This window comes from Theropithecus gelada, chromosome 1, assembly GCF_003255815.1.
Source record: "Theropithecus gelada isolate Dixy chromosome 1, Tgel_1.0, whole genome shotgun sequence".
In the NCBI taxonomy this organism is placed as follows: Eukaryota; Metazoa; Chordata; class Mammalia; order Primates; family Cercopithecidae; genus Theropithecus; species Theropithecus gelada.
In genome coordinates this window covers 191,036,011-191,061,525 of record NC_037668.1, presented here as the reverse complement: position 1 = coordinate 191,061,525, position 25,515 = coordinate 191,036,011, and the positions used below count along the sequence as shown (strand labels likewise).

The 25,515-nt window shown below is 39.7% G+C and overlaps 2 protein-coding genes and 1 non-coding gene across 7 annotated transcripts in view; all 3 read left to right on the top strand.

Moving 5' to 3' along the window:
• The window catches only part of RABGAP1L (RAB GTPase activating protein 1 like), an 802,566-nt gene extending 793,237 nt beyond the window's left edge, over positions 1 to 9,329 (top strand). For all 4 annotated transcript variants that reach the window (XM_025368997.1, XM_025369006.1, XM_025369024.1 and 1 more), the window contains 2 exons: positions 2,655 to 2,852; positions 3,878 to 9,329. In XM_025368997.1, coding sequence (XP_025224782.1) covers positions 2,655 to 2,852; positions 3,878 to 4,030 — 351 coding nt within the window. In that variant the 3' untranslated portion in view covers positions 4,031 to 9,329. The remainder of the gene's footprint in view (positions 1 to 2,654; positions 2,853 to 3,877) is intronic.
• Positions 9,330 to 10,535: 1,206 nt separating this feature from the next.
• On the top strand, positions 10,536 to 10,641 carry LOC112615522. The gene has a single exon (XR_003117396.1). It is a non-coding gene; the product is annotated as a U6 spliceosomal RNA (small nuclear RNA).
• A 1,307-nt stretch (positions 10,642 to 11,948) lies between these two features.
• CACYBP (calcyclin binding protein) lies at positions 11,949 to 25,051 on the top strand. 2 transcript variants are annotated; one of them, XM_025369067.1, is made up of 6 exons: positions 11,949 to 14,221; positions 18,618 to 18,837; positions 20,743 to 20,839; positions 21,098 to 21,197; positions 22,595 to 22,692; positions 24,169 to 25,051. In XM_025369067.1, the coding sequence occupies exons 1-6, from the start codon at positions 14,207 to 14,209 to the stop codon at positions 24,323 to 24,325; spliced, it is 687 nt and encodes a 228-aa protein (XP_025224852.1). In that variant the 5' UTR covers positions 11,949 to 14,206; the 3' UTR covers positions 24,326 to 25,051. The 2 variants fall into 2 exon arrangements, with proteins under 2 accessions (XP_025224852.1, XP_025224844.1); XM_025369059.1 differs by lacking the exon at positions 11,949 to 14,221 and adding an exon at positions 14,239 to 14,625.
• The last annotated feature ends 464 nt before the right edge of the window (positions 25,052 to 25,515 follow it).

Below are 25,515 nucleotides of genomic sequence, written 5' to 3'. Positions count from 1 at the left end.
GTCTGGAGTACAATGGCACAATCTCAGCTCACTGCAACCTCTGCCTCCCAGGTTCAAGAGATTCTCCTGCCTCAGCCTCCCGAGTAGCTGGGATTACAGGCACGCACCTCCACGGCCAGCTAATTTTTGTATTTTTGGTAGAAAAATACAAAATACATGGTTCACCATGTTGGCCAAGCTGATCTCAAACTCCTGACCACCCACCTCAGCCTCCCAAAGTGCTGGGATTATAGGCGTGAGCTGCCGCGCCCAGCCCAAAACCAATCCTTTCAACTAGAGCTCCCACCATCACACCCATACTCTAGGGCAGAATTTTAGTCCGAAAGGAGATGCAGGATATAAAGGCCTCATTCATCTGGATGAGCTCTTTCTAAGCAGGCTTCTTAGAAGCTCCCCTCTAAACTTCTGCTTACATAGCAGCTTTGAGGGAATTTAGGGAGTGTCACCTTTTATCTAGACACACTGCCAGCTCAAATAAACTCAGGGTCTGTTAGGAAGAAGGAGAAATGGATATTGGGTGAGAATCAGCAGTATCCATCACATTTTAGCAGGTCTGCCAAACTGCAGCTCTGTCAAACTTATTGCTCTATCTTTGACATGTAGCACCGGGCTCGGTAGAGTAAATGAATGCATTTTCTGTAGGATAAAATCAGAATTCAGCAACATGGTATTTAAGGACCTTTATGACCCGGGCACAGAGATCTCTCATCTCGCTCATTGTTGAATCACTTTCTGCTTAAGCCATTTTGAATTCTTTGAAGTTATCTGAAGGTGCTATGTCTTTGCACATGGAGGTGTTCTCTTTGCTGAAATGTCATCCTCCCTCTTATGTGATCAATCTATTTCTTCATGTGGTTCAACCTAATAAAATTACTTAGCCAACTCAGTAAATTTTTAATCATTTAAGACTCAGATCAAAAGCTATTTAACATTTTTAGTCAAGAGTAAACACACAACAAATATTTACAATATGCCTATACTGGGCTAATTATTCTTAGAGGTTCTTAAGTAACAGAATGACAAGTTTTGTTTTTTCATGTCTAATGAATATTAATGAACAGGAATACAAAGAGTAGATTATGGATGGGATGAGAAGGAAGCCAGTGAGTACTGAGAAGGCGACCCTTAGGGATTCAGCCTGGAATGGCAAGAGCTCAGACATGTCAGAGGAGAAAATTTTTTTTTTTCTTCTTTTTGAGACGGAGTCTTGCTCTGTCGCCAGGCTGTAGTGCAGTGGTGCGATCTCGGCTCACTGCAATTCTCGCCTCCTGGGTTCACACGATTCTGCTGCCTCAGCCTCCCAAGTAGTTGGGACTATAGGTGCGCACCATCATGCCCAGCTAATTTTTGTAGTTTTAGTAGAGACGGGGTTTCACCATGTTGTCCAGGTTGGTCTGGATCTCGACCTCGTGATCCACTCACCTTGGCCTCCCAAAGTTCTGGTATTACAGGCGTGAGCCACTGCACCCGGCCCAAGAGGAAGAAGTTAATGGTCAACTGGACATAGGATGAAAGAGAAGCTAATGAAAAGATGATCCAAAGTCTTCAGGCCCAAATGGTGGAGACATGCCCAGTGGCACAGAAGTGTGGTGGAGACTTGCTTTTTGTGTGTGAAGAGAGGAGGATGGGCATGGTGATGGACACATGGAGCTTGTTGTAGCAGTAGGGCATCAAAGTAGAAATAGCGTGTAATATCTTTTACCTCTACTGAATTATTTTTTAAAATACTTTAAGAAAACAACAGCACTATTGTCTGGAAAACAGCTGCTGTTGTTCAGTGCTATGTGCCCAATTGGCAATCTGGGCATGTGGTAGTTACTTTTTTTTTTTTTTCCCTGAGATGGTGTCTTATTCTGTCACCCAGGCTGGAGTGCAGTAGTGCAATCTCAGCTCACTGCAACCTCCACCTCCCAGGTTCAAGTGATTCTCCTGCCTCAGCTTCCCGAGTAGCTGGGACTATAGGCACATGCCACTACACCTGGCTAATTTTTTGTATTTTTAGTAGAGATGGGGTTTCACCATGTTAGCCAAGCTGGTCTCAATCTCCTGACTTTGTGATCCACCCACCTCAGCTTCTCAAAGTGCTGGGATTACAGGCATGAGCCACTGCACCAGGCTGGAGTTACTTTTATTACTTTAAACAATAGGGGTCCTCTTTGCTTAAAACTCAACAACAGAACATGTGCTTTGTTGCAAGGGTAGATTTAGGCTAGTCATGATGACCGTCCTCAGTCTACTGTAGGCAAGTTCTTTAAACTCTGAGTTTCTTTCTTTATGAAATGAGGATGATGATAGTGCTTACTTACAGAGTTGCTTTAGGATTAGTAAAATACTACAAGTAAAGCATTTGGTGTGGTGCTTGGCATCTAGTAAGAATAATGATAGCATAAAATTTCTAGAACAGATTTCAAAGAGATGCTACTTTCTATTTCTAGGGTATTTCTAGAGATACTTCAGGAAAAAGGAGCACCCATCTTGGATAGTTGGGTTCGGGCTGACTAATGATTTTGATTGCAGCACAAGAAAAATAACCTTCAGAAATGGGCCTGCATTCATGACAATAAACAGCATCTAAAAAGTCATATATTGTTTCAGAAAGTGATTTAGCCTATGGAATACAGCTTGATGTTGGTTGTCTGTTTTGGATACTTTAGGGTAAGATGATGGCATGCAAACACTGCAGTGACATTTTCAGCAAGGAGGGTGCTTTGAAACTAGCAGCCACAAGCAGAGAGGACCAGGGAATTGAAACGGATGATGAGAAGGACTCACTTAAGAAGCAGCTGAGAGAGATGGAACTGGAACTGGCACAAACCAAACTGCAGTTGGTGGAGGCCAAGTGTAAAATTCAGGTTGGTGATTTGATAAAAGGACAAGAAGAAAGAATAAACAATTAATGGTCCAGGATACTCTGGTACTTCAGAATATACCTATCTAGGTCAGAATTGTATGATGAATATGTTTTCTATCTGCTAATGTGTCCTGCATAATCACATTTTATATCATGTATTCTTAACACTGATATAAACAAATACACAATTTTAAATGAAATTTTAATAATTAAAAGTATATCTTAGGAGAACTTAATTAAGCATATGCTTTTTGTTTTTTTTACCCTGAGATGTTTTTGCTTACATCCTTTCTCACAGAATGTGGTCACTTCAGTGGCTGATCCTGAAAATGAAAAACCAAAGCCCCTCTGCTGTGTGTACCCTGAGAGCCACACATTGACTGACACCTGTTCTTTTCTTTGGAGCTGCTTTTTATCTTTAGCTCATTTTGTCAACCCCCTTTCCCCATTATCTTTCTCCATATTGGAGCATAATATAATTAGAAATAGTCCTGGCTTCTGATGGACTCTTCTTCATTTCATTTTCTCAGTGATCCCTACCAGCACCATAGCTGCCATGTCGCCAGCCTGCACCACACCAGCCAGCTTCCACCATGTGTCTGCTCTGACCCTGGACATTCTTAGGCAAAGCCTATTTCTTTGGAACTGGAATTCATTCATGCTTATACTACCAGTAAAAATTCATCCATATATTTACATTTATTTGTGGTTTTTAAACCTGTTATCTTGGGTTGCAACCTAAACCTAAATTTGGATCTAACTTGCAGGGAAAAAAAGAATAAAATCAGGTTTTCTTTCACTGTTGACAGAAAGTACAGATTCCAGTTTTTTGGTAAATCTTTTAGCTCTTAACTTTATCCTTGTAGTAACCAATTCAATCTCTCCTGGGTTTTGTGGGAGGAAAATTGGCAGCACATACCTTGAGACTCCAAAAAGCTGCACATTTTAAAAAATTAATTAATGTATTTATTTATTGGCAAAAAGAAAACATTTATTTAACTCAGATTATTTTCTTGCTTTAATTAGGAACTTGAACATCAGAGAGGAGCCCTTATGAATGAAATCCAAGCTGCAAAAAACTCTTGGTTTAGCAAAACCCTGAACTCTATCAAAACGGCCACGGGCACCCAGCCATTGCAGCCAGCACCGGTCACCCAGCCACCCAAGGAGAGCACATAGTTCCAGCCTTACCCAAGCACAAGAGCACAATGTTCAAAGCAGTGGAAATCTGGGAGGATTCTTCCTGGTGTCCCTTTGAAGGAAAGTCAAGGAGGCCAGAAAACAAGCCAGAATCTTTCAGTAGCTCTCTTTCTTGTATGACACTTTTCAAAGGGAGGTTATTTAAACTGACCTGTTTTATGTTGAATATCTATTTTCCAGCTTCTTCATGGAAGGCCATGTTCAGATCCATCATAGTATTAACACATTATTTTGTTTGCCTGATGTTTAGTTGGAAATAAGTAATTCAGAACTAAATGCTCTTTTATTTAGAACTAATTATTCATAATTATTTTTATCTTACGTAAAAATGGAGATATCTGTTATTCCAAGGTTGAAGTGAAGTGATAGGAAGATCTTTGTCACAGGAAAAAAAAACATTGAAACCTAAACCTCTTAGCTTTTCAGGATTTATTCAGATAAAGCACACTGTGGGGCCAGGCATGACCGCTCTCAGGTTTTCTCCTGAGCCTGATTCCCAGGGGAGTGATAATCCTGTCCAAAGGAAAGAACCAATCAGTGATCATTGGTTTACTTTCATGATCTGGAAATGAAGTGCCAGGAATAGATGGGCTATTCAGATTATACATTAGGTAAAAGGAACTGAGATTTTAATAAGTGTAGGTTAGGATCATTTGGGCTGTGGTATTCTAACAGATCCTTATAAGAACTCCACATGGGACTTGTGAGTTCCTAAGTATGCCTAAGTATGGACACAGATGTGACTTCTGGCACTTATAAAGTTAAAGGTGGATATTGCGCCTTACAGACTTAGGGAGCCTTTACCAGAGACGCCTAAAAAGTCCCAGGTTCAGCCATTGTGCTGAATAGAGTGGAATACAGAACCAGCGACAGAGTATTTCATTTAACGTTGATAGATACTTGCTAAGGAAACACTAACAATACTGTAACTTTGTTAAAGGACATAGTATTGAAATGAGAAATAGAGGTCAGGCTCACATCATCTTAGCTTAATGTTGGGCAACTTTTTCCAATTTCGGTAGTTCACTGAAAATGTGTCCTTCATACCCATAAAGAGATACAAATGCATTTGTAACATTTTTGATTGAATATAAAACCTTTACAGAAATACTTATCTCATGGAAAGGTAAAGCTATTGTTTAAAAATTAGTGGAAATATTTTTTCAATTATATTTAACATGCCTATAAAAATAGTCCTTGCAGGAAATTATTTGATAAGAGCAAAACTATTTTTATTTTATAAACTATTTTGGAGGCCTCTGTTCCTTTCACACCAACAAAACTACTATTAGATATGTACAATAACATTTGTTGATATACATCATTGGCCTCATTGTTGAACATATTATTTGCAAAGAATCTTAAACTCTGCAGTGCCAGAATGATTTTCATCTGTGCCATATGTTGCAATTAAAAGTAACACACCCTTAGAAAAATCAAATAAGAGCCATCTCCACCCCAGGAGGATACAGCAAGTTGCTCACGGTGGATCTTTTCCTCTAAAATGATCTTTTATGTTCTAAAAAGTGAAATCCCCTTTTTCTGTGTTTATATTATCTACAGCCCATAAAACTGATGTGATTATTATGTTATACTCATCAGATAATACTTTTCTTACATAAATCTTTTGTTGTTCTGACATCTTTCATTACAAAATTTATTTTCTTACCAAAAAGGAACATAACTCAGCATTCCAGGTGTCTATATTGACTTTAATATTCTCTACATGGTGGTCTAGAGAAGCTAATTTTTTTTTTTTTTTTTTTTTTGTAAAATATAGTAGCTAGAAAATGTTATCTTGGCACTTGTTTTTTGTAAATCATTTAGTATAGGCTGTTAGCTTTACTGGTACTTTACGCTTTGATTCCAAGAAGCCCTGTGCAGTTGCCTTATCAAATGGCCAGCTAAATTAAAGATGCTCTTTTGTGTTGTGAATTTCATAATTCTGTACAGAGCTTGTTTCAACTTACAAAAATAAGTACATTCCACAGAATGCCTAAAGTGCATAATTTTCTTTAAATAATAGGTGAGGGAGAAACATAATGGTTCTAGGTTAATCCCTTATCTGGAGACCTTGTTCAACTTCATAGTCCCTTTCCTTTTGAAGAGAAAAATCCTCCCCCAGCCAAGCATGGTGGCTCACGTCTGTAATCCCAGCACTTTGGGAGGCCAAGGTGAGTGGACCACCTAAGGTCAGGAGTTTGAGGCCAGCCTGGCCAACATGGTGAAACCCTGTCTCTATTAAAAATACAAAAATTAGCCAGGTGTGGTGGCGGGCGCCTGTAATCCCAGCCTATTCAGGAGGTGGAGGCAGGAGAATTGCTTGAATCCAGGAGGCAGAGGTTGTAGTGGGCCAAGATTATGCCATTGCACTCCAGGCTGGGCGACAAGAGCAAAATTCTGTCTCAAAAAAGAAAAATCACCAGGTACATACCTCTCAAGTTTGATAAGTCCGTCTTTTGAGTTTTCTTTTAGCTCTTTCAAAAGATTGTAAGGGCAATACATAGTTGTTTTTTTTTTATTCTCCAGCCCCATATCATACTTGGATATGCCTGTTGGTACCATAAGCCTAAACTCTCCCTCACTGCAATGCCTTTGAGTCAGCAGCAATAGTAAAGACAAGAAACAAAGAAAATTCAGAATTTGGTATGTGGTATGATTGTTCATACAATATGTTATAATAGCAATATTCCAAACAATATGTCCTTCACTGTCTGTTGTTTGAAAACTCATGCATCCCAGCATGAAGTAACTACTAGTTTTAATTTCACTTATTTTGAGATGTATTTGAGAATTGCATCTCTTCTATTGAATTTCATTTAGAAGAGATGAACCAGCCAAATATCCAGGAAAGTTTCAAAATATTCTAGTGTTTTTCATCCTTTCCTAGGATGTGCTCTGTATAAAACATTCCTCTGAAAATCTAATATTTGTAATATCTAAGAATTGATCATTTCTATTTTCATTAAATTCTGTAGAAAAAAAATAAATGAATGAAATTCAACTTCATAATTCAGTTCACCAGCTTTTATATCTTGAGAATCTTAACACATTCTTTAAATCTGAAAGAAAGCAAGCTGGATTTTGCAGTGCATATGTTTGCTAGCTTCCCACATCCTGAACCATGTCAAAATTTGGTTATATTTAGTTATATATAATTTAATGCAAAGAAATTCTCAGTTACTTAATGTTCTGTTTATTTATGAGTGCCTATCAGGAACACTAATAGGAATGCCATTCAACCGGTGTCTTCTCCTGCCCTTCTCCCAGCTGTTAAATTAATACTTTCTTCTTCATTGGCTTTCTGAAATGCCCTCAGTAAAGTAGAAAAGCGACCTTTGTATGGATGTGGGGATATTTAATACTATGTATCTTGTTTCATTTTTTTCTAGGGTGTATTAATATTTATTTTTCTCCAACGTCTGCTCCATTTTCTTAAAATATTTTCCAGTTAATAGTTAGTTGCTTTATTTCCTAGCTGAAGTGAGAAAACCAAGAGAAAACAACACAGATTTGGGCAGAGGAGATACAGTTAGATCCTTAAAGGAGTCAGCCACCCACCCAGAAGGAGAATCACATGTGTAACTGATGTAGGGGTTTAAGCCTTCTTTTACTTTCGCTAAAATCAGTCTACTAACTCTTCCACCAACCTTTGCATCAAACACTTAGGTAGCTGCCTGACTAGGGGGCCCCTTGAAGGGGGAAAAAAAAACTTTAAAAATTAAATGCCTTGGTTTTATCTTCTGGGAAAGAACACTTTTACTTGATTAGCAAGATGATTATATTATATAACTTGCCCTTAAAAACACTCCAAAATACTGACTCCTTTGCTCCAATTACAAGTGAGAGAGTGAAGAAATTCTGTTGTATGATTTGAACACTATTAGGTTTGTATGTGTGTTTAATTGGAAGAATTTTATATAGAGTATCTCTGCTTCTTTTGTTTCCCTGGGTACCACACAACCAAATACACATTGAGATTTCAAGAAATAATGATGAAAGCCAGAAGGCCAGACCACAGCTCTGCAGCCTGTTTCCTACTATCAGATATGAAACTCTTTCTCATTACCATGCTGATAGTCACACTGAACTAGAACTGTCCCAACACATACTTTCTCTCTCATAGTGGCTTCCATTTAACACAGGCAAAGCCTTTTACCTTAGCAAATTCTTTATCTTTCAAAAGTGACCAAAATGAGGACTTCAACCTTGGTTGCTCCTCAATAGAGATGCTGATCTTGAGTTGTAATGAGAAAAGTGGACATATAGATTTTAGTGACTGCAGTCAGCTCTCTGGCATTCCTTTCTCAGTTTGCATCTAAAAGACTACAATATGTCAAGCTTATCTCCACCTGAATTTGCTGCCTGCTATAAAAACATTTCATTAATATATCTCATTCTTCCTACCTCCATCTCTGGTTTGTCATTAGTGGTATTCTGAAAAGCTTAAGAAAAAAGAATCATTGAGTAGAAAGTGAACATTTTAAGTTATTTTCCTTTTTCACTGGCAATTAGTTAACATGTAAAATCTTTTCCATTAAACTCTATAACTTTTAATAACTATATATTATATATGGGATAAAATATATGGACTGAATTGTGAGAATATAAATGCATCGAGAGACTGTGGTGTCATGAAAGCACAAGAATAAGGCTGGAGATGGTCCCAGATCCAAGATGTCCCAAAAGCCTTTTGTATCAGTTTCTCTATTTTTGGTATTTTGCATAATGCATGGATCCTTAGTTCAAATGAGGGACACAGTTTCTCAGCCCCACTTCTTTCTTTCCAACTCCTACCTTTCCCTTGCAGAGGAGGTAGTAGAGATTCTGAATTATCTATTATGAATTCTATTATTTTGTCCATGGCATCTCTAATGAAAACAGGTTCTAGAATAAAGGAGTTGATTAGTCTGAACAGTACTAATTAACTACAAAAAAAGTTAGTGATCAGCCTCTTCCTCTATAAACGATGACCAATTAGATGTTTCCATAATTCCATGTATTATGTATAGTACACTCTATAAATGTAAATGTAATGCTTGTCTAAAAAGTGCAATTTATTGTACATTGTCCCAACAAATGTTTACTTTTATAATTGTTATGAACTTGAATTGGATTAGTATTTTGTTTTTATGTGTGAATGAAGCCTTGTGAAATAAACAAATGCAACTGAGAAGGTAACAAGGTGACTGTTTTTGTGAGCCAGTGATGTTTTTCAATGCTTTGTGTTGCCCCTTTGGCCCCATTAAGCAGTAATAAACATTTGTTCTGAAGTCCATGTATGTCTTTTTAATTTTTTTTAGTTGACTTTATTCTGACTCATTTGAACCCAATGTTTATGTAACACTTCTTACACCTGACACTAGACTCCAGTCAACTTAGAAAACAGTATATACCCTGCAAAAATGATATCCTGTGCAGCACCACCACAAAGTGCCTTATTTTCCTCTCTACTGAGGTTCCTTGATTCCAAGTAACAGAAACCTTTGCAAGCTAGCTTAATAATAGTAATTTTAAGAGGCAATTAACCAAAAGGAAATAGGATATCTGTATCATAGGTCCCAAAGGCGAAACACTTGGGCCTGAACTGGCACTAGGACAAGGGGCTGGAATGCCATCAGGACCCTGAAAGCAATTGTTCCCATAATTGTGCTTCTGCTTGTCCTTCCAGATGACACTTACCTGCTTCATTCTTCTCTCTGAAAACAGGCTTTCTCTGCTTCTAAGTACACAGCTACCAAGTTTACATATCCTCTCTTCAAACTACCAGCAGAAGACTGCCATCTCAATTGTTCCAATCACAAGTTCTGGAAAAAAAATATGATTGGCTAATCCTGGGTCAGGTAGCTGCTGTTAAGTCCTTTAAGGTACAGCAAGGTAGGAGATACATAATTCAAACTAAACTTCAGAGGCACTTATGAAAGTGGAGATCGTGTGCAGAGAATCCCAATCATATCTCATTTGCATTTGCATTTTGTTCTGGGAATCCACGGAACCCAAGTGAAATACCAAGAGATTGGTCAGCTCCTCTGGGAATTTGGCATGTATTAAAAAATAATAAAAGACTGTAAGATTACAGATTTTGGTCCAAATTCAGACCACAGACATCTTTCATTTGGCCATGTGGTGTTTTCTGTTTGTTTTCTGAGACGGTCTTGCTCTGTCACCCAGGCTGGAATGCAGTGGCGTGATCTCAGCTCACTGCAATCTCCACCTCCCAGGCTCAAGTGCCTCCCACTTCAGCCTCCCAAGTAGCTGGGACTACAGGCAAGCACCACCACGCCTGGCTAATGTTTCTATTTTTTACAGAGACAAGGTTTTGCCATGTGGCCAGGCTGGTCTCAAACTCCTGAGCTCAAGCAATCCACTTGCCTCAGCCTCCCAAAGTGCTGGGATTACAGGCATCAGCCACTATGTCTGGCCCCCTCTGGTATTTTAAACAATGTGAAATTTTACATAAAAAGTAAAACAAAATTACTCAGAAGTGCTCACTTCAACAGCATATACACTAAAACTGTAATCTACAGAGAAGATTGGCATGTCCCCTGCACAAGAATGACACACAAGTTAATTAAGCATTCCAGATTTTGCACAGTCCCCAGAAGGTCATTTCTTTATCTGCTGAGAAGCCCGAAGAGAACAGTATGAGTCATAGCAAAAAAAATTCAAAATTCAAAATATCCATTGAATTTGGCAGTTAGGAAATCATGAGTAAGCTTGACAGGTACAATAACTGGGGGAAGCACAAAGGCTGCCTGCAATCGGACAACTGAATGAGAAATAATTTCATTTTGAAAAGAAAATCATTCCAAACTTTGGAAACAAGGCAAAAAGGTGAGTGGCATGTCCTTTCAGTGTCAAACCAAGGACTAGGGGATTGCACTTTTGTTTATTTCATTGTTTACTATTGATTTAAAAGTCCTATACTGAATCTATACAGTAACTTCTAGATTTTTGTCCAATAAGAATGCAAATCCCTACTTCCTTTCCAGTGGAACAGATAACACCAAAAGTTAGAGTTTATTACCCTGTGACACATTAACAGGTTTGTATCTAACCTTCCCACCTTATACTAACATTACATTGTTAAATTGCCTATAAATACCTGGCTACTCAAATACACTCTCATTAACCAATGAGTTGAATTAAGTATTTGTCACATGTCCATTTATATTTGCATAATATTGTCTGGAAAAGCCTCCCTTAGTGTTACTTCTGAAAGACCTAAACAGAGTGAAGAAACGATCTGTGTGATGAACTGGAGGAAGAGGATTACAAGTGGAGAGAAAGCTGGGTACAGACTTGGAGGCAAGAGCAAACCCAGTGGGTTCAATGAATAAGAAAAATGCCAGACTGTTTAAATCAGGGAGTGGGGAAGGAAGAGTGGTGAGAGATGGGTTCTGATGTGAAGCTCATAAAGGTGAGATAAGATACGTAAAACACTCAAGTTCACAGTAAGGAGTTTGTACTTTATTCTAAGCCTAATAGGAAGCTGTCAGAGGTTTTTAAGCAAAGGGATAGAATGATCTGAAAAGATATCGCAGGCTGCTCTGTGGAAAACTAACCCTAAAGGCACAATGGGGAAGCAGAGAAACCAGTTAGGAAGCTAAAATTTCAGACAAAATAATGATGGCTTGCACCTGGGTGTGTAGGGTTTAAGAATTATCTTTTCCTTCTACCCATTTTAGGCTCATTGGCTTGGGATGCTGTAACAAAAGACAAATTAACAAGAGAAAAGCATAAATATTGTTAGTTTTACATAACATGCAAACTTCATAAAGAAATAAAGACCCAAATAAATAGTTAACCTTAGTGTTCTTTAGAGTAGGTTTGAAGAAGAATGAAGAATTGTGGGAAAATGTGATGGGGCTAAAAGACTGTGATCTAAGGGTAATAAACTGGGGGAAACTTAGCAAGGCCTGATGTTCATATTCATCTCTACGTTCCTGTGTTTTCAGAGATAAAGATGTTACTTTTATTCCAGGTATAGACAGGGCAACTCTCACATGAGGGTATTACGTCCTGCTTCAGGGCAGAAAGGTGCAAGAAAGTTAGAGACATTCCTGCATATGTTCTTTCTCAAATTCCTTCAGTTTAAAGTATTCAGTATGTCTAGGTGCCATATTCTTGGGTAGCATGCCCCAAACCCCGTCAGGTGGTAGAAGCAGAGGTTGTGAGAAGTCGTTTAATTCGCTACATATTTTGAGATTAAGCCAGTAAGGCTTGCTGTATGATAAGATGTAAGGCCTGAGATAGAAGACTCACCTGTGACTCCTTAGCCTGAGCAATTAAGAGAATGAGGTGACTGTTCACTGCATTAGGTCAAGCTTTCACTCGGTGCAGTGCGATATTTGTTTTTATTTAATTATGTACTTAACAATTCCAGGCTATTGGTTGGCCACTTAAAAAAAATACGATAAAATACACAGCTCTTAGGAGTTCATCCCATGAACTTTGACAATGTATGGGTGTAATATTTCTATTACCTTGGCAAATTCCCCCCCACCCCCGCAGGGCCTTAAATATAATCTATAGAAGAAACTACGTACATAAAAATACGTTTACAACTTAATTTCTAAAGTGAACCCACCTATCTATAAATCAGTGTCTAAATCAAGTAACATTACCGGAACCTCAAAAGCCCCCTGGTGGCTCTTCCACGTCATTGTCCTTCCCACTACGCTCATTAACACCATGGGCTAGTTTTTAGACTTCATTTAAATTGAACCACACAATATGAACTCTTCTGTGTCTGGCTTCTTTCCCTTAATGTCATTTTTTGTGTGAAATTCACGCATGTTGCGCTTCGGTAATTTATTTTTGTACTGTACTTCCGATACTTTATTACAGATAATGGTCAGCCTCCATTTCGCTAAGAGCTTTTTTTCCTCTCCGAGTTGCTGATTCTAATCGCTGCCTTGGGCAATCTATAAAGCTGAGTGCTCGCTATGTGACCTCTCAGCGGTCGCCGCCTTGGACGATCAAAAAAGCTGAGCGCGGGCTATGTGATCTCTGAGGGGTTGTTTCCAACCGTGTTGTTGACATCTTGAGCCTGCCAAGGACTAGAATCTGAAAACTAGGCTTCTCTGGGGTCTCGCTGAGAGGCAGCGTTAGAACCAGAAGAGAACATCGTCTCCAGAAGACATTCCACCATTTTCTTTGATGGTAAACAGGCTCACTTATACCGAATCCAAACCCAGGCGAGAACTACGGACTCTTGAAATGGTCGGTGAAAGAGGCGAAAGCACCAGGAAATTATGCTTCAACAGTCCACGACAAAAGGAGTGTCTGAAACTGTGGCCAAACGCCGACCCTTTCGTTAGGGCCTTGACCTGCACCTCCGCCACGGGGCCGGGTCATGTGGCCAACGCAGCTCCACCTCCTACCGCGGCCAATGATGACGACACCAGGTCGGAGCGGACAGACCGCGGTGACGTCTCCACTGCGGTAAACTCACTGAAAATCAAACCGCTACCATTAGGAGTCCTCCACGCTTAACATATCCATTCTTTCTCGTTTGAACATAACCAGGCTGCTCCTTCTCCCCATTTTTTGCCTTCTCGCGGAGGCTGAGAGACTAGCCTTACACAACATGGCTGCCTGGTGTGTCTGGTGTCCTAGAACGGACGGAAGACTCTACTCAACTTCCGACTTAGACTCCGAAAATCGGTACGTTATTTCCGGGGCTGGGTTAAGGCAGCGGTTCCGAGCTGCGACTGCGCAGCCTGGCCTAGCGCGGTCAAATTACAATACATAAAGTTGTCGGGGCGGAGAGGAAGGCATTACTCTTCTCGGACTGCCGGTTCGCTCGCGAGACTTGAGCGTTGCTAGGAGATTCGGCAGGCGGGCGGAGCCAGACTCGGCGGGGCGGGGAGGGGCGGGGCCACACTCTGCGAGGCGGGGAGGGGTGGGGCCAGGCTTGGCGGGTGGAGCGTGCTCGCGGTGGGCGGTGGCGGCGGCGGCCTCGCGAAGGTTCCAGATCCGTCGCGTGCGGGAGGCGGGCCGCGATCTCGCGCAGGGTCGGTGTGCTCGCGGGCTGCGGCGCCGCGACTCGTGCGAGTGGGCGTCTGCGCTCGGTTTGAGGGCTCCGCGCGGCGTTTCCTGTTCTCTCCTCTGCGCGGCTGCAGCTCGGGCCTTCGGCCTGATCCAGCCCCCATGGCTTCAGAAGAGGTAAGTGGTTCGGCCCCATCTTCTTCATGCTCCCCGGCTGGAGCTGCAGCGCCAGCCTCCCGCCCCACCGCCGTTTCCGTGGGCTGAGCCGACCTGCGGCGACCCGGTGCCGCGGCAGTCGGCGCACCGCCTTCCCTGGGGGACGCCTCATTCGCCCTTTCCTGCGCCATCGGCTCCCCGCGCTTCACCTCGGCCTCGCACCCCACCCGCCTGCCGGGCCGGAGCAGGGCTGTGCGGCGATTCTCCGTGCAGGCGATGCGGGGAGTGGGTCTGAGAGAGCTGCCCCCTGCGCGTGTTCCTCAGGCCCTTTCTGCGCTGGTTTCCCAGCCAGAGGACAGGAAACTTCATTCAAGCAAAGCTGGGTGCAAACATGAGTGTCGTTTATGGTAGAGGGCGGTTGGAGGGTGAGAAGTTTTCGGTGCTAGCACTTGAATTCTCTTAGTCATGTTTTCTCTACACACGAGGAGCTGTGTTACTCTGGGCAAGTTGTTTAGCTTTTCAGTGTCGCAGTAGCATCCGTTTCATAGAGTTGTTAAAAAGTATGATTTCTAGGTGTTTAAACCAGTGATTGGCAAACAGCAATCTGCTGTATGTGATTTTTAAAATAAATAACTTGGAAAATTAGTTGTAATTAATAGTAAGAAACCCAATGGCCTGTGTTAAAGCTCCGTAAACTCTGAACGTTGGAGAATTAAATTTTATGGAGACTTGGTTTGCTCAGTTAGAAAATGGGAATAATAGTACTTGTATTGCTCATTTCCTGGCCTAAGGGGGAGGTGAAGACGGAACAGTTATTCACAGTTAAGTGTTGTGTGTGTAGTAACTAGATTTGCTTTCTGAAAACAAGTACTGGGAAATCCCAAGCCTTTTTTTTTTTTTTTTTTAACTCAAAATCTTTTCTTTAAATGAAGAAAAACTCTGAGATTTGTGTGTTCTAGTATTAATCTAGGTATCTTGTGACAAGTCTTTCAAGGTAGGTCTTGGGTACTATGTGCACCTAGGAGAGAACTTCACAGTCCTGCAGGTGGATAGCTCAGTATTAGTCCTCTTGAGAGTAGAGAACGTTCTCAGTTTAGGTACTTAGAAGTAGACATTTAAGGGCACTTCATTTTTGTTTTGTTTGAGATAAAATTCAAGTTTTTAACCATTTTAAAGTGTATAATTCAGGTATTTTGGGTTTTTTTTTAAGCATATTCAGTGTAGTGCAGCCATCACCACTGTCTAGTTTCAGAACATTTTCATCACTCCAAAAAGAAACCATTTAGTGTCTTTTAAACAATTGCTTCCTATTCCCCCTCAGCCCCTGACAACTACTCATCTTATACTTTCTGTGAATTTGCGGATTCTAGGCATTTCATATACATGGAGTCACGCTGTATGTGGCCTTTTGTTTTTTGGCTTCTTCAACTTAGCACTAACATTTTCAGGTTCATCCATGGTGTAGAGTGTATTAGTACACATGCTCTTTATGGCTAAATAATATTCTATTATATGCGTATGGCACATTGTGTTTATCCTTTCATCCGTTTATGGACATTTATTTCCACTTCTTTTTTTGAGATGGAGTCTCGCTCTGTCGCCCAGGCTGAAGTGCAGTGGCGCAGTCTCGGCTCACTGCAATCTTCGTCTCCCGGGTTCAAAGGATTCTCCTGCCTCAGCCTCCTGAGTAGCTGGGATTACAGGCGCGCGCCACCATGCCCTGCTAATTTTTGTATTTTTAGTAGCGACCGGGTTTCACCACGTTGGCCAGGCTCGTCTCGAACTCCTGATCTCAAGTGATCTGCCCGCCCGCCTCGGCCTCTGAAAGTGCTGGAATTACAGGTGTGAGCCATGGCGCCCTGGCTTATTTCCACTTCCTGACTAGCATAAAAATAATGCTGCTGCGAGTGCTGTGGACAAGTTTTTTGTGTGGATGTGTTTTCAGTTCTCTGGGGTATATACCTAGGAGTGGAATTACTGGTTCAAATGGTAACTTTTTGAGAAACTGTTAGACTATTTCCAGAGTGGTTGCATCATATTTCCACAAGAAGTGTTTGAAGCTTCTAGTTTCTCCACATCCTTATCAACATTTGTTATTTTCTGGGGTGTTCTATTTTTGTTTTTTGGTTTATAACACCATCTTGCTGGGTGTGAAGTGGTATCTTGGGAATTTGATATGCGTTTACCCAAAGATGAAGATGTTGAGCATCTTTAATGTTCTTGGTGTCCATTTCTGTATCTTTGGAGAAATGTGTGTTGAATTCCTTTGCCCATTTTTGAGGCATATTGGTGTTAATGCCTCCTAGTGAAAAATTAGGAAATAGGAAGATAAAGCTTGAATGCGTTATGGGTAGGGATAAAAGGGAAATAAAATTTTTATATACGTAAAACAAATACATGCCAAGAAGGCAAGGAAAATTACATGATAGATAAGAAACTATCTAGGACATCTTAAAGTATTTGTGCAGAAAAAGCAGATCTTTTTTTGGTTTCAAGTCTGCCAACAACAGAACTGAGGAACTGTCTCAGTTTTAAGTTTTTTCAGTGGATACTTTATAATAAAAAGAGTAATTTAGAGCCAAAACTGGCAATAAAGAGGGCTTGGGAATTCAGCCATTGGGGGAATCCCTTGCCTAATTTGAATTACTTTTCTGATTCTGCTAAAGCATTCCTATTTCAGTCAAAAAGCAAAACCTCGTACTTAGACTTACTATATTTCATTTTACATTTCAATATTTTATGAATTAGGAGTTGTAGAATCACCGGGTTTTTTTTTGAAACCATTAAAATGTATTATTTTGAACTGAAACATCTTGGTTCTATGCTCAAAAGACGAGTTTGCAAGAGTTTTTGTCATAGTAATATGAGCTGTTCTTGGAAGGGGAGAGTGTGGACAAGAGGGTTGGGCAGAGTTGAACTTTTTTTTTTTTTGATACTGAGTTTTGCTCTTGTTGCCCAGGCTGGAGTGCAATGGCGTGATCTCGGGTCACCGCAACCTCTGCCTCCCGGGTTCAAGCACTTCTCCTGCCTCAGCTTCCTGAGTAGCTGGGATTACAGGCACATGCCACCATGGCCGCCTAATTTTTGAATTTTAAGTAGAGACGGGCTTTCGCCATGTTGGTCAGGTTGGTCTCGAACCCCTAACTTCAAGTGATCCACCCGTTTGGCCTCCCAAAGTGCGGGGACTACAGGTGTGAGCCACTGCACCCGGCGAGAGTTGAACTTTTTATACCATGTCATCTGTTGTAGATAGGCAAAACTAGGGCATCTGAGTTAAATGAGATAATAAAAGACTAGTAGTAAAAGAAAAGAATTAGTTCTGTTACTGCATTTTATAAGACTATTAAGAAACAAAGGCTTTCAAACGCTGTTGTGCGTCTGATATTCTGAGTTATAAAGCACTAAAAGACTTTTAAATTGAGCTTTTGATATAATCAAGCTGTGACACAAGATTTTTTTGGTCAAGTTGCTAGTATCAAGCTAAAGTGTAAAGTTACTGTAAGAAGTGAAACAGCTGTTTGGAAAGATCTTGTGTATTTGCAGTATGTCAGAGGGTAATTGGGGAAAAGACTTAGGCTCAATAATTTTCTAACATTGTCTTTAACTCTTGAATTTCATAAAATGTTGCCTCTATCTCTCGAAAGTAAAAAGAAGTAGACTTTAATAGATGATGGATTGGCATGAGAAGAAAATGAGAACGTGGTGGCTTTTTCAAAAGATAATTTCCAAGAGTATGTTGCATTTTGGGTCTTTTGTCACCTTCTATGCAACCAACTCCTACACTTCTAACTGTAAGACTGACCCAGCTTCAGAGCAAGACTTTTTCTCAAAAGCAGAAATTTTTTTTTTTTTTTTTAATATTTTGTCTTAAAAATTCGGACTCTCTTTATTTGAGGTATTTGAGGTGGGAAGATCAGTGAAGACCAATCAGTGACAGAAAATGGAGCATTCATTACCTCAGTAAAGTTTGCTGTGTAGCATTTTACCATGGTCACTGTGTGTTCTCTCATCTCTTAAATTTTTAAAAGTGTCTAACATCTAATGACACTCGGATTAGATGTTAAAGGAAATCTCTGAATCCCTTGTCAAAAAAAAGGTCTTTGTTTTACTGTTTAAATCGCAGATGTTTCTTGTAAATATTTTAAAGCAAATATAAACTGGAAAATTTGGGTTTGATTACCTATTTATTGTTTGTTCAAGATTGTTCAAAGTTTTCCTTTTGGGAAAAAAAGGAAGCTTGAGTTAATTACGGTTAATAAGCCGGAGGGAAGAACTGAAGTTGCAACTCAATCCTAGAAAATTTAGATGAACCTCTTAATTTTTAGTGCTTATTTCAGTAAGTTGAAATGAGTGATAAGCACAATATCAAGCTATTTCCTTATTGATCATAGCTAACTTATTTTTTGTCTTAACACAGCTACAGAAAGATCTAGAAGAGGTAAAGTTGTTGCTGGAAAAGGCTACTAGGAAAAGAGTACGTGATGCCCTTACAGCTGAAAAGTCCAAGATTGAGACAGAAATCAAGAACAAGATGCAACAGAAATCACAGAAGAAAGCAGAACTTCTTGATAATGAAAAACCAGCTGCTGTGGTTGCTCCCATTACAACGGGCTATACAGTGAAAATCAGTAATTATGGTATGACTTGCTTCCCTGTGGCCAGTTTTGCCTCCGAGCAACCTATTCCTCATAGTGATCTAACAAATTCATCTTTAAATGAGTTTTGAGGCTGTGTTTTCGGTGGCTTGGAGGAAGACCCATCAGTTTTTATTTAATAAAACTTTCTTTAGATAGAAATAGGAAAGGATACATTCTAGAAGCTGTTAACAAGAATAAGGTGATTTACTACAAAGATGAGGAGTAGCAACAAGGAAGGAACTTATTCTGAAATTATTCAGTATATATGAGGCACCGCTTTGGTGGTGGTGGTGGTTTTTAATCATGTTTTATGTTTCACTCTGACAACCACTACAATTAACTGAGGAGAGGAATCCAGTTAAATTCAGGAAATATTTTTGAGCACCTAATGTATATCACTATTGTGCTTGGACACAACAGTGACTAAGACCCAATCCTTTCTCATGGTGTGGTTGGGACATAGACGTATAACTCATAGCATAACAATGTATTAGCAAAACAGTATTAGCAAAAACTAATACTGTTTTCCTTCAATGGTGTATATAGTGTTTTTGTTTTGGCGGCAGTGCAACTTCAATGAGAGTGATGAGCTCTCATTGGAGCAAGGACAGTCTGGTTTTTCTTTGTGCTAATAATGTCTAGCACATAATAGGTAACATAGCTGAGGAAATAATTCTGGAGGTGAGGAACAGGGAGAATTAGATGAGTGTGAAGGGTGAGCTGTATGTTCAGCAGAAGGAAGGGAACAGCATGAGCAGAGGACATGAATAGAGACTTGGAAGGCATGACCTATTTTGAGTATTGTTATAGTGAAAAGCATGTGTATGTCGTGCTTAAGTGATGTACTATATAGTACTACATGAAATTGCACCGTGTACTCAGTTGAGTATGGGAAACTGGTCTGAAGGTGTTTAGGATTATGGCATTTTAACCAGGAACATAGATTTGTGTTGAGGGAGAAACTTGTCAAACTGGAGGATGGACTGACTGGGAAGAAACTATTAATAAATGAAGTTCTCTGGAACCCTCTAGGGCATTTTTTTGATCAACACTATGTTTCTTTTTAATTTTCGTGGGTACATAATAGGTGTATGTATTTATGGGGTACATGAGATGTTTTGATACAGGCATGCGGTGTGAAAACACGTCATGGAGGATGGGGCATGTTTCTATTCAGTAGGACTAAGTGAGGAAGAGTCAGGGATATGTATGTATATATTCTTGATAAACAGAAGATGCTTTTTGTGAAGTTTTGTATTTTCTACAAATACGATGGTATTTTGTGAAGCGTATATGTCTTGTATGTTGACAGAGTTCTTCTAGGTTAGAGACTTGCTGGTAGGTTGATAATACATACTGAAATGGCATTTAATAGATACCAGTAGGTTTGTCAGATTTGGATGAAGAATTGGAGTCGTTTACATTCTGTTTTGCCCTGGAAAGGAATTAAGAGCGCTAGGATTCCATTTGTTACACTACTTAGAGAAGTAGAAATGGTTATGGAATTAGACAGTATTGATACTTAGCCATCCAGCTTAGTGGAGAACTACCGATATTTAGATGTAGGACAAAATTGTTTCCATAAAAGCAGTAAATGAACTAATCTTAAAGAATGTATTTAGTGATCGTATTTTTATTCTGAAGGATAAAAAGAGCATAGGCTTTGTATTCAGAAACCTGGATTTGAATCTGAATTCTATCACTTGTTAGATGCCTAACTTTGGGTAGAGTACTTAACTGCTTTGAGGCTCCATTTCTCAACCTAGAAAATTTCTTGGGTTTCAAATTTTTGTATGACTGGATTTTCATAATTTTACTTTCCTGAGTTATGAGCCATGTGCATTTGCTGTTCTAGAGATAGTTTCAGAGACTTACTTATGTCCCATCTTTTGTTGTCGTTGCCAGGATGGGATCAGTCAGATAAGTTTGTGAAAATCTACATTACCTTGAGTGGAGTGCATCAAGTTCCCACTGAGAATGTGCAGGTGCATTTCACAGAGAGGTGAGTTCTCATTATATTGGGAAAGACGGTGATCATTAACAGTCAACATTGCCTTATCTTGAGACTCTTTTCTTTGCAGTTTTTAAAATTCTTCTTAAATTTAGAATTAATTATCCTTTACAACTACTTTCAAGAGGTGAGCATTAACTGGCCAAATGCACACCCTGAAATAAAGCCAGCAGCTTTTTTTCCACTCTTACGGAGTAAGAGTACCTTTCATAGAACTAGAAAGATGATGTATTCACCATTGTGTTGCAGGTCATTCGATCTTTTGGTAAAGAATCTAAATGGGAAGAGTTACTCCATGATTGTGAACAATCTCTTGAAACCCATCTCTGTGGAAGGCAGTTCAAAAAAAGTGAGTGCTTTTTTTGGTCGTAATATTCTGAAACCTTACCAGATTGAACCTAGCTGATTTAGAATTGAGATGAACTGGAATGAATTTGTCCTGTAACAGGGACCACTGCCTGTTTTGTGAATGTTTTATTGGGACATAGCCAGGCTTATTTGTTTGTGTGTTGTTTGTGGCTGCTTTTGTGCTACAATGGCAGAGTTAAGTGGCTGCAGCAGACCACATGGCCCTAAGTGAAACCTAAATATTTACTGTGTAGTCCTTGACAGAGAACATTTGCCAACTCCTTTTGTAGAAGAATAGGCTGTTGTAAGAATATTCCATTAAAATCAGGAAGGAAGTAAACGTTTGAAGGTAGTTAAGAGTGAGACTTGAGTTTTATGCCAGGTTTACTGCTTATTGTTTGTGACCTTTGGCAGCTTAATCACTCTGTGCCTCAGTTTCTGCATTTATGCAATAGTAATAATTTATTTCACAAAGTTGAAATGATACACTGAAGTGCAATACCATATGTAAAGTGCTTAAATTAATGGTAGTGTTGGCATTGTGCATAATACTCATATACATAAAAGGAGGTCTTAAGCACTTAGCCTCCTTGGAGTTAGAAACAGCTATAAAAATAAGGAAACTGTCTTTTAAAAACTACTCTTTATAATTTTTACTAAATCAGATAGTCCCTCTTTTCTGCCTAATTTGAATAAATGAAGTTTAATGCATTAGGTATATACATATGCCATTCTGCCATCTGTTTTTATAATACATAATTACTTAACAGCTTACAGGTGATACTCAAATATAGTTGGATTTGCTGTCTTCCTGCACCCTTCTGCATCCACTAGTCCCGTAGGTAGAGTACCAAAAGATCCCTAGAAGTCGTATTGATCATTGTTTAAAGACCTGTACATTCATTGCCCTTCTTTCACACTTTCCAAATGCCTCACCTTGCTCCATACTGCCTTATGTGACTTGGTTTCTTGCCTATCCTCGACCCCTCTTATTATATTACTGTCTCTCTCAGTCACTAAAATCCAGCCACTCCTCCTGCTCCTCAAACACACCAAGATCATCCCATCTTGGAGCCATTCTACGTGGCTCTGCCAGCTGCCTTCTCCTGACCTTAAGCTTCAGCTCAGATTTTGCCTCAGGGAGGCCTTCCTAATGAAGTTCCTGCTCCTGCTCCCACCCCCATTAACACCTGCTTTGTCTTGCCAGCACTTTCTAGGATATGACGGTATTCAAGTTTTACTTATTTATGGTCTTTTCACGCCATGAATGTTCAGATTTTGGCCTATTCATACAAGTATTACTAGCACCCCAAATAAGTCTATACATACTAGGGACTTGATTAATTAAATAATTGTTTTGTCTTCTAAGCTGTATTTGTTTTCCCGCTTTTCTTCCAGGTCAAGACTGATACAGTTCTTATATTGTGTAGAAAGAAAGTGGAAAACACAAGGTGGGATTACCTGACCCAGGTTGAAAAAGAGTGCAAAGAAAAAGAGTGAGTCTACTTTCATTTTTTAAAGAATTTTAGTGTATTGTTTCAGATCATAGATTTTTAAGTTTGTCTTTATGGATAATATATTTCTGCTTTCAACTGTCAGAAACTACCTGAAGAGGGTGCGTCCAGCAAGTTGCTTTTTAAGGTCTTTGTAGTTAACAGTTGGCTCTTTAGTGTGGTTGTTAACCCTAGGCACTTCTATACAAATACTGTGCCCATTCCCAGATACTCTGTTTCAGTAGTTCGAGAGAGGCTCAGATACCCCTGTATGTTTTAAATTTCTCAGATGTTTGTGATACGTAGTTGTTTTCATTGTCACTGGTTTAGAGTGAAAAAGATAAAATATTTTTATCTTCCTTAATAATGACCTTTTAAAAATGTTTATTCAATGATACTTGCATTCTAGGTCAGTTCATCTCCTAGAGGTACTGACTAATTCAAGACTCAGGTCCAGATCTGTGTATCTCAGGCTTAAGAGGAGAGCTTTTCTAATTATTAAATACATGAGCTTCAGGGTACATCCATGTGTAATGTTTGTGATTTTCCCTCAATTTTTTTTTTCCAAATTATGAGGAAACATGCTTTTAAAAAATGAAAACAAGTTAGAAAATCAAATCTTTACTTTTTTTTTTTTTTTTTTTGAGACAGAGTCTGGCTCTGTTGCCCAGGCTGGAGTGCAGTGGCCAGATCTCAGCTCACTGCAAGCTCCGCCTCCCGGGTTCATGCCATTCTCCTGCCTCAGCCTCCCGAGTAGCTGGGACTACAGGTGCCTGCCACCTCGCCCAGCTAGTTTTTTGTATTTTTTAGTAGAGACGGGGTTTCACCGTGTTAGCCAGGATGGTCTCGATCTCCTGACGTAGTGATCTGCCCGTCTCGGCCTCCCAAATCCTTACTTATTTTACCTGTTAAAAATGAGGCCAGGCGGGGTGGCTCATGCCTGTAATCCTAGCATTTTGGGAGGCCGAGGCGGTGGATCACCTGAGGTCAGGAGTTTGAGACCAGCCTGGCTGACATGGTGAAACTCCATCTCTACTAAAAATACAAAAATTAGCCAGACATGGTGGCACGTGCCTGTAATCCCAGCTACTTGGGATGCTGAGGCAGACAGAATTGCTTGAACCTGGGAGGCGGAGGTTGCAGTGAGCCAAGATCGCACCACTGCACTCCAGCCTGGGCGACAGAGCAAGACTATCTCAAAAAAAAAAAAAAAAAAAAAATCATGGGAAATCCCTGTGCCTAAAAATAGCCCCTTACTATTTTGATGACCTCTTTCATGCACCAAGTGTGTGCATGCTTGGTAGGTGTGTGGTGTTTTCATTAAGATGAACTTAGGCGTGCCATTTTGATTGTGAATATCTTTGGATACACTGTCTTCCCTCTTATCCCTCTACTTCCTGCCAATGTTAACAACCTGAATTATAGTATCTTCCCCCGTGCCTTCATTTCTCCATTGTTGTATATATTTTCTTTTTAAAGGAAGCCCTCCTATGACACTGAAACAGATCCTAGTGAGGGATTGATGAATGTTCTAAAGAAAATTTATGAAGATGGAGATGATGATATGAAGAGAACCATTAATAAAGCCTGGGTGGAATCAAGAGAGAAGCAAGCCAAAGGAGACACGGAATTTTGAGACTTTGAGGTCCTTTTGGGAACTGATGTGATGTGGAAATACTGATGTTTCCAGTAAGGGAATATTGGTGAGCTGCATATATAAATTTGACAGATAGCTATTTACATAGCCTTCTAAGTAAAGGCAGTGAATTCTCCATTTCCTACTGGAGGATTTATTTAAATAAAATATGCTTATTAAACACTCCTGCAAAGATGGTTTTATTAGTACCTTGGTCATTTTGTTCAAGGAAGGGTTATAATTGCATTCTCATGTGAAATATAAAAAGCAAGTCTTGCCCAATAAAAACGCTACATTGTGTGTCTTTTTTGTTCAGCTAAGAATTGGAAAAGTATTTGCTTGCCTTTAAGTTACTGACATCAGCTTCCACCATTGTAAAAATTGAGTAAAACCTGAAGTTTTGCATAAAATGCAGATCGGTACCTGTGCTTGAAGGTTGCTGTAGAGCATCTGACCCCTTATTACCACCTTAAGCAATGTGTATGCCATGCATTACCATGCACTAATTCAATCACAGGTGTTTCTATCTAGATTGAAATATGTTTGTCAATGAATATAAAATAGAAACTAAATCTAAACATGACAATAATAGACACACATCTTTGTATGGTACCAATTAGTTTTGCCGTGGATCAGATGGTTTATGAAAGTAATAACCATAAAGCAAAAAATAATCTGAAAGCCCGTCTATTCCTATGTTCAATAAAGTTAAGTTTTTCTTCATTAGAACAGTTTTATGATTTATTTGCCTAGGAGTATGTCAGAAAAATGAGGCTTCTAGTAGGAATTATTCCTGTTGCCCCTGAAGTCAGGACCAGTGCCTGTGATCTCCATTACTATATTTTATTGGAGGTATTAACCAACACAGTTAGATCAGAGAAAGCAATTGAAGCCAGGCATGGAGGCTGGTGCCCATAATCCCAGCTACTCAGGAAGCTAAAGCTGGAGGATCACTTGAACCCAGGAGTTTAAGGCTGCAGTGAGCTATGATCATGCCACTGTACTCCAGCTTGGGTAACAGATTGAGAGCCTGTCTCATTTAAAAAAAAAAAAAAAAAGCCATTAGACACACAGGAAAAATCCAGAAGGGTAAACTAAAGCCACAATTAATATGGGAATTTGGAAAAAGTGGTAGGATTTACAATACAGCAACAGCTTATGTATAGGATAGCTGTAAGTAAATACTGAAA

What these genes read in the sequence shown, in the direction of transcription:
- CACYBP (XM_025369059.1), top strand. Translation starts at nt 14,605, where the DNA reads ATGGTAGAGGGCGGTTGGAGG. An exon ending in TGGAAGGCAGTTCAAAAAAA is followed by an intron (nt 21,198 to 22,594) that starts GTGAGTGCTTTT and finishes CTTTTCTTCCAG; the next exon opens with GTCAAGACTGATACAGTTCT. An exon ending in AAAGAGTGCAAAGAAAAAGA is followed by an intron (nt 22,693 to 24,168) that starts GTGAGTCTACTT and finishes TTCTTTTTAAAG; the next exon opens with GAAGCCCTCCTATGACACTG.